General features: G+C 46.9%; 2 protein-coding genes across 2 annotated transcripts; both read right to left on the reverse strand.

Annotated features, from left to right (window-relative positions):
• Nucleotides 1-4,886: 4,886 nt before the first annotated feature.
• Nucleotides 4,887-5,693, reverse strand: LOC123159402 (uncharacterized). The gene is made up of 2 exons (XM_044577228.1): nt 5,057-5,693; nt 4,887-4,912 (listed from the first exon to the last, which is right to left on the reverse strand). The coding sequence occupies exons 1-2, from the start codon at nt 5,691-5,693 to the stop codon at nt 4,887-4,889; spliced, it is 663 nt and encodes a 220-aa protein (XP_044433163.1).
• Nucleotides 5,694-6,893: 1,200 nt separating this feature from the next.
• LOC123162293 (uncharacterized) lies at nt 6,894-9,127 on the reverse strand. The gene is made up of 2 exons (XM_044580088.1): nt 7,972-9,127; nt 6,894-7,231 (listed from the first exon to the last, which is right to left on the reverse strand). Exons 1-2 carry the CDS (start codon nt 9,074-9,076, stop codon nt 7,158-7,160), a joined length of 1,179 nt encoding a protein of 392 aa, XP_044436023.1. The 5' UTR covers nt 9,077-9,127; the 3' UTR covers nt 6,894-7,157.
• Between the last annotated feature and the right edge of the window lie 542 nt (nt 9,128-9,669).

A 9,669-nucleotide genomic window follows, 5' to 3' on the forward strand; every position in this document is an offset into this window, starting at 1 on the left:
GCAAATATGAACTATAACCAAACATATCTAGAGCAGACAATAGAGCAAGTTGCATATATGAAGTAGAACCTAATATATCTAGGACAGATGCTAGAACAAGGAATTGTGGCAGGACCTCTAACCGAAAGAGGCGCGCGGAGCGCTCCCCAAAATCGTAGCAGCAGCTCAGTGCTGGTGCACATCTCTGGACACCGTTCGGCTCGGCTCATTCCCGCAACCCGCAGCGCGTCGTGTCATGGCGTGGCGTGGCGGGCGGAGGAGGAGGTCCCTCTTGTTCTCATGCTCATACATGTGGGAAAACATCCTCCCTTATAAGGAGGTCTAACTCCCATCAAACTAGCAATATGAGACTAAACTTTAGTTCCACCTCTTGCCTTGCACGAATGGGCTGCGTGGGCCTCTAAAATTTATTAGGAATTTCTGAAACTGCTATTGGAATGGCCCAAAATAGACAAAATTCCAGCAATTTTGAGAAGAAGTCTGGTGCATGCGAGAGATAGGTGTGGTCATCAATCATGGGATTGTACATGCACAATTCCGAGTTGCACTTAGACAACTTGCTTCTGTTGGTGCTATGACAATGGAGGATGATGAGGCCACCATGCGACGTCACTGGTTGGTTGCTGCAAAGAAGGTCAATGCCGCGACACAATAGGTAAGGCGTGAGGTTATTTCCGATGAAGCATGAGGCCGACATTGTGGCAGGGTCGACCACAGAGACCAGCGACGCAAATTGTGCTTCCTATTACGCTTGGGTAGGCAAGGACAGAAGGAGGCATGACGCCTCCCGGTTGAGTGACACGGCGGATGTAGGAGAGATCGAGGATGTCGCGACAAAGAAGCCTATATGTGCCGGCGCATCCCACGAGAGTGGCTGGGTCTGATCGCACAACGATCTCAAGAAGGAGATCCGCCGGTAGCGTCCACTTGGTCGTTGCCGCCGATGCCCTATTGTGATGTCAGCGCTTCCGTGGCACCATGGTGCGTGCATGCGGGTTTGTTGGACACTTGTAGGGTATAAGCAGCAGATTAGTTAAGAGAGCTGGTGTCAATTACGATCGGAACTCAGACATTATGTATTTTTTTTCATAGGACTAAGTACCTATGTTGTTGACGCAACGAAGAATCAAGGCTGGCCAAGAGGGGGGCAGCAAGATACCACGACGAACACAGCCGTACAGGGGATTTCCCTGCCATGCCTTGGCGTGGGTGGTCCGCGAGGAGGGAACCCTGCTCTCGTCTCGGTTCCACTTTCCTGTCTGTTAACATTCTCCATCGATTGCATGGACACTTCATACTAACCGACTGTCTGAACCAATCACACATGCGAACATTTTGTCAGTCTGCATTACATTCTCGATTGACAATGCATCGGTACTTCTGATTAGTACTCCCTATGTAAAGAAATATATGAGCGTTTATATCACTAAAGTAGTGATATAAACACTCATATATTTCTTTACGCACGGAGTAACTAACTAGATGAATGGTACATGCCACAAAATATCCAGGCAAGCCTATTTTCAGGCAAGATGGATATTCATAATTCTGTCAGAAATAAATGAACATCCCCTTTGCCAAGTCAACGTGCTTGCACATTAACATCCAGATCTCGACGAGCAAAGCAGCAGGGATCACACGACTCAAATTTATAGATCGCAAACTCAATTCTCAGGTTTAATTTCGGCAAATTCGTAACATTTTCTTTTTCAACAATATGTTGCAAGTGGACTCATCACCAACTGTGGAGTTTCTTCTAATGTGTTGCCAGCAAGCAAGCTGGCTGATGCCATATGCTGCAATGTTTGTTCTGCCACCACGCAATGTTGAAATGTCCGTTCCCTTAGTTTGCGTTGTGTAGGGTGAGAAATCAAGGCGCCCGGTATGTCATCCCTACTGCTGTACGTGCCCTCTCCACGAAGGCAGCACTTCTCGGTCCTGTCCTCCGATTCACTGCACTATATCTCTCTCCGGGTTAATGGCTTATTTTGCCCCATTTCCATTTGCGAGCCAAGTAGAAATTCCCGCTACGGATCGACTGCATGCACATTTGTGCTGCACACCAGCCAATCGATCAACAAATATCGATCAGTGCTGCTAGCCAGCCCCATGTGCCAGTGGCATGCAGCATGTTGGCTTAACGTGAACAATGGACGACCATGAGATTCTTAATTACGCCCTCGATCTGTTCCAAGAGTCTTCAACTCAATTACTGTGAAGGATGAACACGTGACCAATGAGGAGCGCTGGCGTCAAGCTATGGACGAGCCGACGACAATAAAGGTGATCCCTGAAATACTGCAACGAACGACGAAGGCAATGCTGACGATAACGCCTATGAGTAGTAGTCGCCGTATTTGGGATCCAGGACGACTAAGTGACCACGTCGTGTTTAGGGAGGTGAATGTTAGAACTAAACATGGACGTGTATGTCCGACTAGTAGTCTAACTAGTAACCGAGTAGGTTTAGTAAGTAGTATACCAAGTTGGTTAGCTACTAGGCAATCGTACGCACATATATATATATATGTGCGTGTACCCCCAGCCCTGTAAACACACCAACAAAAAAGCCAGAAAAGAGAGAAGTAATACAAGGCTCGATACGAGCCTTTGGCCAACACTATATCGATCAGTTTGTTTCGTTCGCAAGTGTTTCGCCGACGACGCCGAAGTACGCCGATCCAATCGATCAAGCTAGCCAGCCCAGGTCAAGTACACGTACGCAGGTCTACGGCAAGATACGTGCATGTGCTATTGATTGAGAAGAAATCAATTAAGCACCCTGCTTGTGTGCTTCGTACGTGTAACTCCTGGTGATTGGATCTAGCGTTCTAAATCTAACAATTGGTATCAGAGTCTCGACGATCTACTATCTACGATGACAGAGAGCAACAAGGAGTCGGTCAAGTCCGGCAACGGCAGTTCCAAGGCAAACAAAAACGGCGACAAGGTGAAGAAGGGCGGCAAGTCAGCAACCAGTGGTGGCGGAACGGGCAGTGCCAACGTGCAGGCGCATCGCAATATCCCCATCCAGTACCCGATGCTCACCGACGCCAACTACGGCGTGTGGGCGGTGAAGATGAAGATTATTCTCCGAACCCTATGAGTGTGGGAGGCCATCACGGACGACGACGTCGACGAGGAGTGCGACGAAGGTGCCATGGCCGCCATAGCCCAGTCTGTTCCAGATTCCGTGCTGATGACATTGGCGGAGTTCGAGCCAGCAAGAGAGGCGTGGAACGCACTCAAAGAGATGAGGATCGGAGAAGATCGCGTCACGAAGGCTCGGGCACAAGTGCTGAAGCGCCAATTTCACAAGTTGCGGATGGAGGAAACTGAATTGGTGAACGACTATGCCATGTGTCTGACTACTTTGGTGGGAGAGATCCGCGCGCTTGGTGCAAAGCTCGATGAAACCGAGATTGTGGAGAAGTTTTTCAGTTCGGTGACTGATAAATTCACGTATATCATCGGCACGCTCGAGCAGCTTTACGACATCGACGACATGACCATAACGGAGGCGATCGGACGCTTGCGGACGTGGGAAGAGAATGCTCGTGCCTGTCGGAAAGGCAAAGGAGGAGGTGATGACCAACTCATGTACTCGCGCGTAGATTGGGAGTCCCCAAGTAGCAAAGGAAGGCGCAACGTTGGCGAAGGCTCAAACAACGCGAAGCGCGGCGGACAAACCGAAGAAGGCAAAGGAAAAGGCAAGCCACAAGGTCGTAGTAAGGCGGACCGATGTAAAGAGCGGAAGCCACGAAACTTGGATATGTCCGAGATCAAGTGCTATAACTACAACGAGATGGGTCACTTTGCGAAGGATTGTCCGGAGCCTGACAAGCGGGAGATCAAGGCAAATTTGGCGAAGCAGGAAGACGAACGTCCAGGTCTTCTGTTGGCCGAAGTGTGTGATCTCGTGAAGCCTAACAAAGGGGAGATCAAGACGAACGTGTGTCTACCCCCGCTATATATGAGAGGCCTAGGATACAAGTGTCCTACTAGGACACGACTCCACATCTTATGTAAACACAATACAACTCATAGTCCAACTGTAACCTACCTTGTACAGTATATTTGACACAACTCCAACACCACCAATGTGGTCAAGATGGTGACGTTAAAGCGAGGGTGAATTGAATAGAAATGATGTGTCTGGTTGCCGGGGAAAGCGGCTGCAGTGGTACGGCGAGGCGCTGGCGACGATCCTGACTAACCAGTGTCAGCGCTGCCATGGGCCTGATAGCTGATAGGTTAAATAAACAATTCTGATTTGGATTGCAATTAATAATAGTGGTCCTGTATTTTACGTCCATCAGATATTTTACAAAAACTCCGTGTTATTTTGCAGATGAGCCCTCTTTTTCTCCATTTAGGACCTTGGGCTATGGGCTATCGTTCCCCACTGCCTGATATCTTCTGCTACTCGCTCAGATTTCAACAGCAATCATGTTGATCTGGAGAAGGAACTTGATTCAGGCCATGAGATGGTGGTCCTTGGGGCTATCATTGTAGATTTCAATTATTCCATTCTAATGATGAAATACACTTTTAAATATTTTTACTACTTGACGGCTCAAAATAGCGATTAGTACATGCAGTGGAATGTACTTCAATAGTCAGATTTCTCCGGCCGCTGACCAAGACTAGAAAAATTCGGTTCATATAAATACTGGCTCTCATTTTGATTTCATATCATACACAAATGAAACAAATTTGTGTCCCTCAGAACATAGGAAGATGCACACTGCAAACAGTATTAAAACCGTATGAATTGAGAATGTAAAGAAACACTAATGTGAAGTTGTGAACATAAACACGCTCAATTTTGCACGCGCTAGCTATTCATGTGGGCTTGCCAAGCAGATGTGTCGGGAGTATCACATCTAGAAGTACTCTCTCCGTACCGTATCTGTATAGTTAATCAAAAAATTAGAAACATTATAAACATGTTTGGAGAACACAATATATATGCTGATATCTATGAGGAAATATAACGTTAGTCAAAATTGGGACCCGGCAGCAACTCCAGTGAAGGCATGTAAGAGGAACTTACAGGAAGGGCTCCACAGGTCGAACGCCGCGTTTATACCCTGCTGTTCGAGTCTTGATTGTATAATCTCAGTGTCAAGGGCTGTTTGAGCATCATGAGCGTTGTTGTTGTCGCCGGCGCTCGCAGCACACGAGATGTGGAAGTCGATGTTGCACACCATGCAGCGGTAGTATGACGCGCGCCCCGCGCCGCCGCCGCACTCAGAGGAGGCACAATGGCCGTCGGCTACGACCAGCGTGAGGTCGTGTGCAGGGTGCCACCCGCTGCGCACGACCCGGAGCAGACGCGCGCAGGTTGAGTGCATGTCGAAACCGCATTGTGGGAAGCGGTAGAGGAAGGAGCCCGGGGCGCAGTGCCCCAAGCAGACGTCGCACAATAGGCTCGCCTCGCGGCCTGTCTGGACGAGGATGAGCGGGTGCGCGTGGTGCTCGACGGAGGAGAACGTTTGGGAGTGAATGGCGCAGGAGTCGTGGATGCCGAAGTCCCACCAGGCGCGGCAGCTGTAGGCAGCGCTGGACAGGTCCTCCCAGCACATGTCGCAGCGGAAGCAGATCGGCCCGATGTAGTGCCGCCTCTCGAGCTCGTGCCCTGGATGGGAGAAGTGGCTAATAACTGTATCCTGCTGCTGGCGCTGGGCCATCTCTTGCTACTGCTGGTGAGGAAGGATGGAGCTAAATACGTTGTGTGCTCTGTGTGTTTATGTGTTTGCTTTAGATTTCATTGGAACTGCATCTGCGTGCGTACTTATAGATCTCTAGAATGCTAAATAAAGTTCAACTGTTTTCGAGTTTAAATAAAATGTTATACTTTTTGTTTGTGAATTTTGTGTTTGCTAACCACATGTGCCTTGCAATTTTCTATACTTCATTATCGATTGTGCTAGACAGACTGCCTGCTTGTCAATGAGTTCAATAAACACCCGAAGTAGTTGCGGAGCATCCTTGAATCAGTCCACTATTCGTTCATGTTTTATATGAAATTGCAAGTCAAGTGGATGAATGCCTAATCATGCATAGATCATCGTTCTTAATTAATCAATAATCAACCTCTCAACAACAGTGGTTCGTAACAGGAAAAAAAGGTTAGCGCCAAGGACTAATCTACCCACCTCCTAATCCCCGTTGGATCAACATCCAGATCCTCGCTAATAACACACGATTTGGCCGGGCCCACTGTCCGAACAAATATGTAAGATTGTCCACTCGATTTCACACTGTTTCCATCCTACATGTAGCAGCTAAACACACTCATGCGCCTCCTACACACCAACCTATACCCACAAGACAATCACGCACTCATGAGCCGCATTTTGATTGATTTCTGAATTTGACAAGCAGGATGATTTCAATAAATCATTGATTTTGTCCAAAAAAATAATAATTCTTAGCTATATTCCTCGATCCTCTTTCTACGCCAACCATGGTTTCATGACCATCTTCCCTCCAGAGCCGAGGAAGTGTTTCCATGTGCTGCTCGTCACGAAGCCGAGTTAGCCCCCACTCTTGTTTTGGTCACGCTCTGCCATTGCTAACCGCTGTTAGAACTGAATCAATCAATCATGCCTAAACAGCCCTCCATGCGCACTCACTGTCATTATGTTTACATAATCTTCAGCTTACCACATGCAAAATTATAAAAAAGTCTCTAGTCTGCATGCAGTTACACTATTCTTTGTTATCTCGGTCAGAAAAGACCATTACTACTCCCTCTTTCTATGTGTATAAGGTTGTCCACTGCGACCAAGGCGGAGAGGAAAATGAGAGAACTTAATGTCTTATTGCTAATTAATAGCATTACATGCAATGAACTAATCACTGCATGTCATGTTTGATAGTCTCAAGTTATTGAAAGCAAGCACGGCCCACATCTCCCATTCGTTGATATGTCATGAAATAAAAAACGAGAAGGAAGTTAATGTACCGTGCCTAAGTGTTTTGAAATTATTTGGTTTTCGTAAGGTGACTTGCACACCTAGATGAAGGGTGTACCAACGATATATATACACCAGTACTCGTCTTTGCCTCATATATATGACTAACACAGATTTGACCTTTTGATTGGCTCCACTACCATCAAGGGCCTGCACTGCATTCACGCATGCAATTTAATGTAACCAAGCTGAGCAGCAGGATGAAGACCTATCAACAGCGCCGGTTAGTGACACGAGCTCCCTCGCACCTGCACATGTCAAGATTAAACTGGATGAGATATTGTATATGACTATGCATGCATACATTTGAGCTGGGTTTAAGCGTATCAATGTTTCCACTATTATCAAGCATAAATCAGTGGTGTAGAGAGGAAATAAATTAATTGTCCAAATTATGACTTGCTATCAGGGTATATTAATGAACAAACAAACCAATAGTTACATCTCAGCCAGTCAGCCAATACGCAATATCAGCACATATTGTTCATAGGTTTGTTAATCAGCTTTGTTTCTTTCCAGGTAATCTAACACAATCACCAAGGGATTAAATGATTTCCAAATAGTATCATTAAAAGTATTTGTGAGTTAGCGATTTCACATTTGATATTTGATTTATTATTTCAAAATGACGGAGATAACCACATTGAATGAAAACACATGCAAAGAAAAGGAGGCTTTTAAAAAAAAGGAGGATGACCTCCGGCCTCTGCATCGGAACGATGCATGCGACCATCTTATTAAAGTCCAAACCAAACAAAGTCTGCAATTCAGCAATGAAAAGGAGGCTATAAGCTTTTGAATTTAGCAAACCAAGAATCAAGTGGCGATGACATTATTATATAAAAAAGTGGTGATGACTCAAGCTTGTCTATCTAGCTACAAATGAGAACATATATTAAACAGTACGACTATAATCACGTATCTAGCAATGGTATTCGAGCATCCACGAATAAAACATAACATATGAGGACTAGAGATGAATAATCACCTGGCGCATAGAAAGACCTGAAAGAATGATAGTAAGCAATACTATTGGGGGCTTCAAAGAGCTTCCTAGATTGCATCGACTTAAGGTGAACCAAATAGATACTGCCTTTCACATATAAAAATATCTTGTCTGTATCCTCAACATGTCCTCGTATAAATTCCGATGATGACTTCTCTCCTACAACCTGAGGAGGGAGCCCAAGAATTTTATGCAATTCAATGGTCTTCCACTGCACCCAGGAGGCAACACCATGGCAATTGACCTTCCTCTCCCACATTTGAATATTCTGGTCATCGTAAAACAACATGGCGAGACCAACTGCTCCATCATCTGCCTGGATGATCTGATGGTTGTGGGAACGATACATACTGGGAGGCCCCTCGAGCACATCAAGGATCTGCCTTTCAAAATCAAACCCAAGTATACCCTCCTTCATATTTGGAAACGACCAGTAAATTATATTACCAACAAGGGTGCTAATACAAGTGCCAAAACAATCTGGGTATTGAACCTTTGTTGAGATCAGACAGCCCCATGTGTTGGTCACGGAAGAATAAACAGAGGCGAGAGGTCGACTATGGTTATTGTGCATAAGCAGCAAGACCACCTTAAAAGGTGTGGAGTGGCAACCGCCGTGCACGTGGCCCTGGTCACTGGCGGCGCAGAGCACTGCCCCATAGATATAGCCCCACTTGAACTCGGGCGGAATCGGCACACGGTGCTGGCCGCCAGTGATGGGGTCACACACGAGGACCGCTGTCTTTATCTGGTTTAAGATGAGGACGCGGCCGTGGCGGCACCCCAGCAGTCGGCCACACAAGTCGCGGTTTGGCAGGTGGAGGCGAACAGGAGGGATGAGGTCGGGAGCGGCCAGGACAGGAGTGAACTCGGTCTGATCATCACAACGGAAAACGCCGAGGAGGGGAGGCTCCCGGTGGTGCTTGCAGAAGCGGCGGAAGAATCCGGGGTCAGTGAGGAGGCCTCGCCAGCGCTTGCAGACGGCGGAGGCACGAGGTAGGGAGGACGGATGGGGCGGAAGGCGCAGGAGGATCTCCCCGAGGATGTCGTTGACTTCAAGGGGTGAAGTGTCGCGGCGGCGGATCATTGCTCGCTGGCGTTCGTCGATGTGGGGACGTATGGAGGCGTCGATCTACAAGGGTTGGAGGCGTCGTTTGTTCTATTCTACTTACTAGGGTTGGAGGCTGACGGGGTGAATCCAAGTGGGTTTCTTTCGTTCTCGTATGGCAGCATTGGGCCCTGCCAACTAGGCCCACTTCGCTTATCTCCGGCGCGGCTCAGGGCCTCAGAGGCCGCATCACGAAACATTGCTCGTCAGTTGTTTTTTACATTTGCTCAAAAAAGAAAAAGTTGTTTTTTACAAAAACTCCAGTTGGTCCCTGAACAGAGCAACCTCCATGCAGTACTTCTGGGACACTAGTCGATCACTATGAACAAATCACTCATATGCAGCATGCAGCACGAGAGGAGGAAGAGATCCATCATTTAGACGATAGGTTCATCACTAATTTCTTTTCCCAGACACTAGTCAATCACTATGATATTCATGTATCTCTCTTCTTCTGTAAAACCTTATTTTTCCTTACAGTAATAATAATGCCAATCCGTGTTGTTGATGTATGATCTGGGTTAAAAGTTTGAGCCAAGGTGTTGGATCACTTACTAATCTGAAAGTCTAAA

This window comes from Triticum aestivum, chromosome 7B (genome assembly GCF_018294505.1).
Source record: "Triticum aestivum cultivar Chinese Spring chromosome 7B, IWGSC CS RefSeq v2.1, whole genome shotgun sequence".
Taxonomy (NCBI): domain Eukaryota; kingdom Viridiplantae; phylum Streptophyta; class Magnoliopsida; order Poales; family Poaceae; genus Triticum; species Triticum aestivum.

Excerpts from the sequence above, each read along its gene's own strand:
- LOC123159402 (XM_044577228.1), bottom strand. The coding sequence starts at position 5,693 with ATGGCCCAGCGCCAGCAGCAGGATACAGTTATTAGCCACTTCTCCCAT. Across the intron at positions 4,913-5,056 it reads CGACCTGTGGAGCCCTTCCT|ATACGGTACGGAGAGAGTAC; the intron begins GTAAGTTCCTCT and ends TTAACTATACAG.
- LOC123162293 (XM_044580088.1), bottom strand. The coding sequence starts at position 9,076 with ATGATCCGCCGCCGCGACACTTCACCCCTTGAAGTCAACGACATCCTC. Across the intron at positions 7,232-7,971 it reads CAGGTCTTTCTATGCGCCAG|GTGCGAGGGAGCTCGTGTCA; the intron begins GTGATTATTCAT and ends TGACATGTGCAG.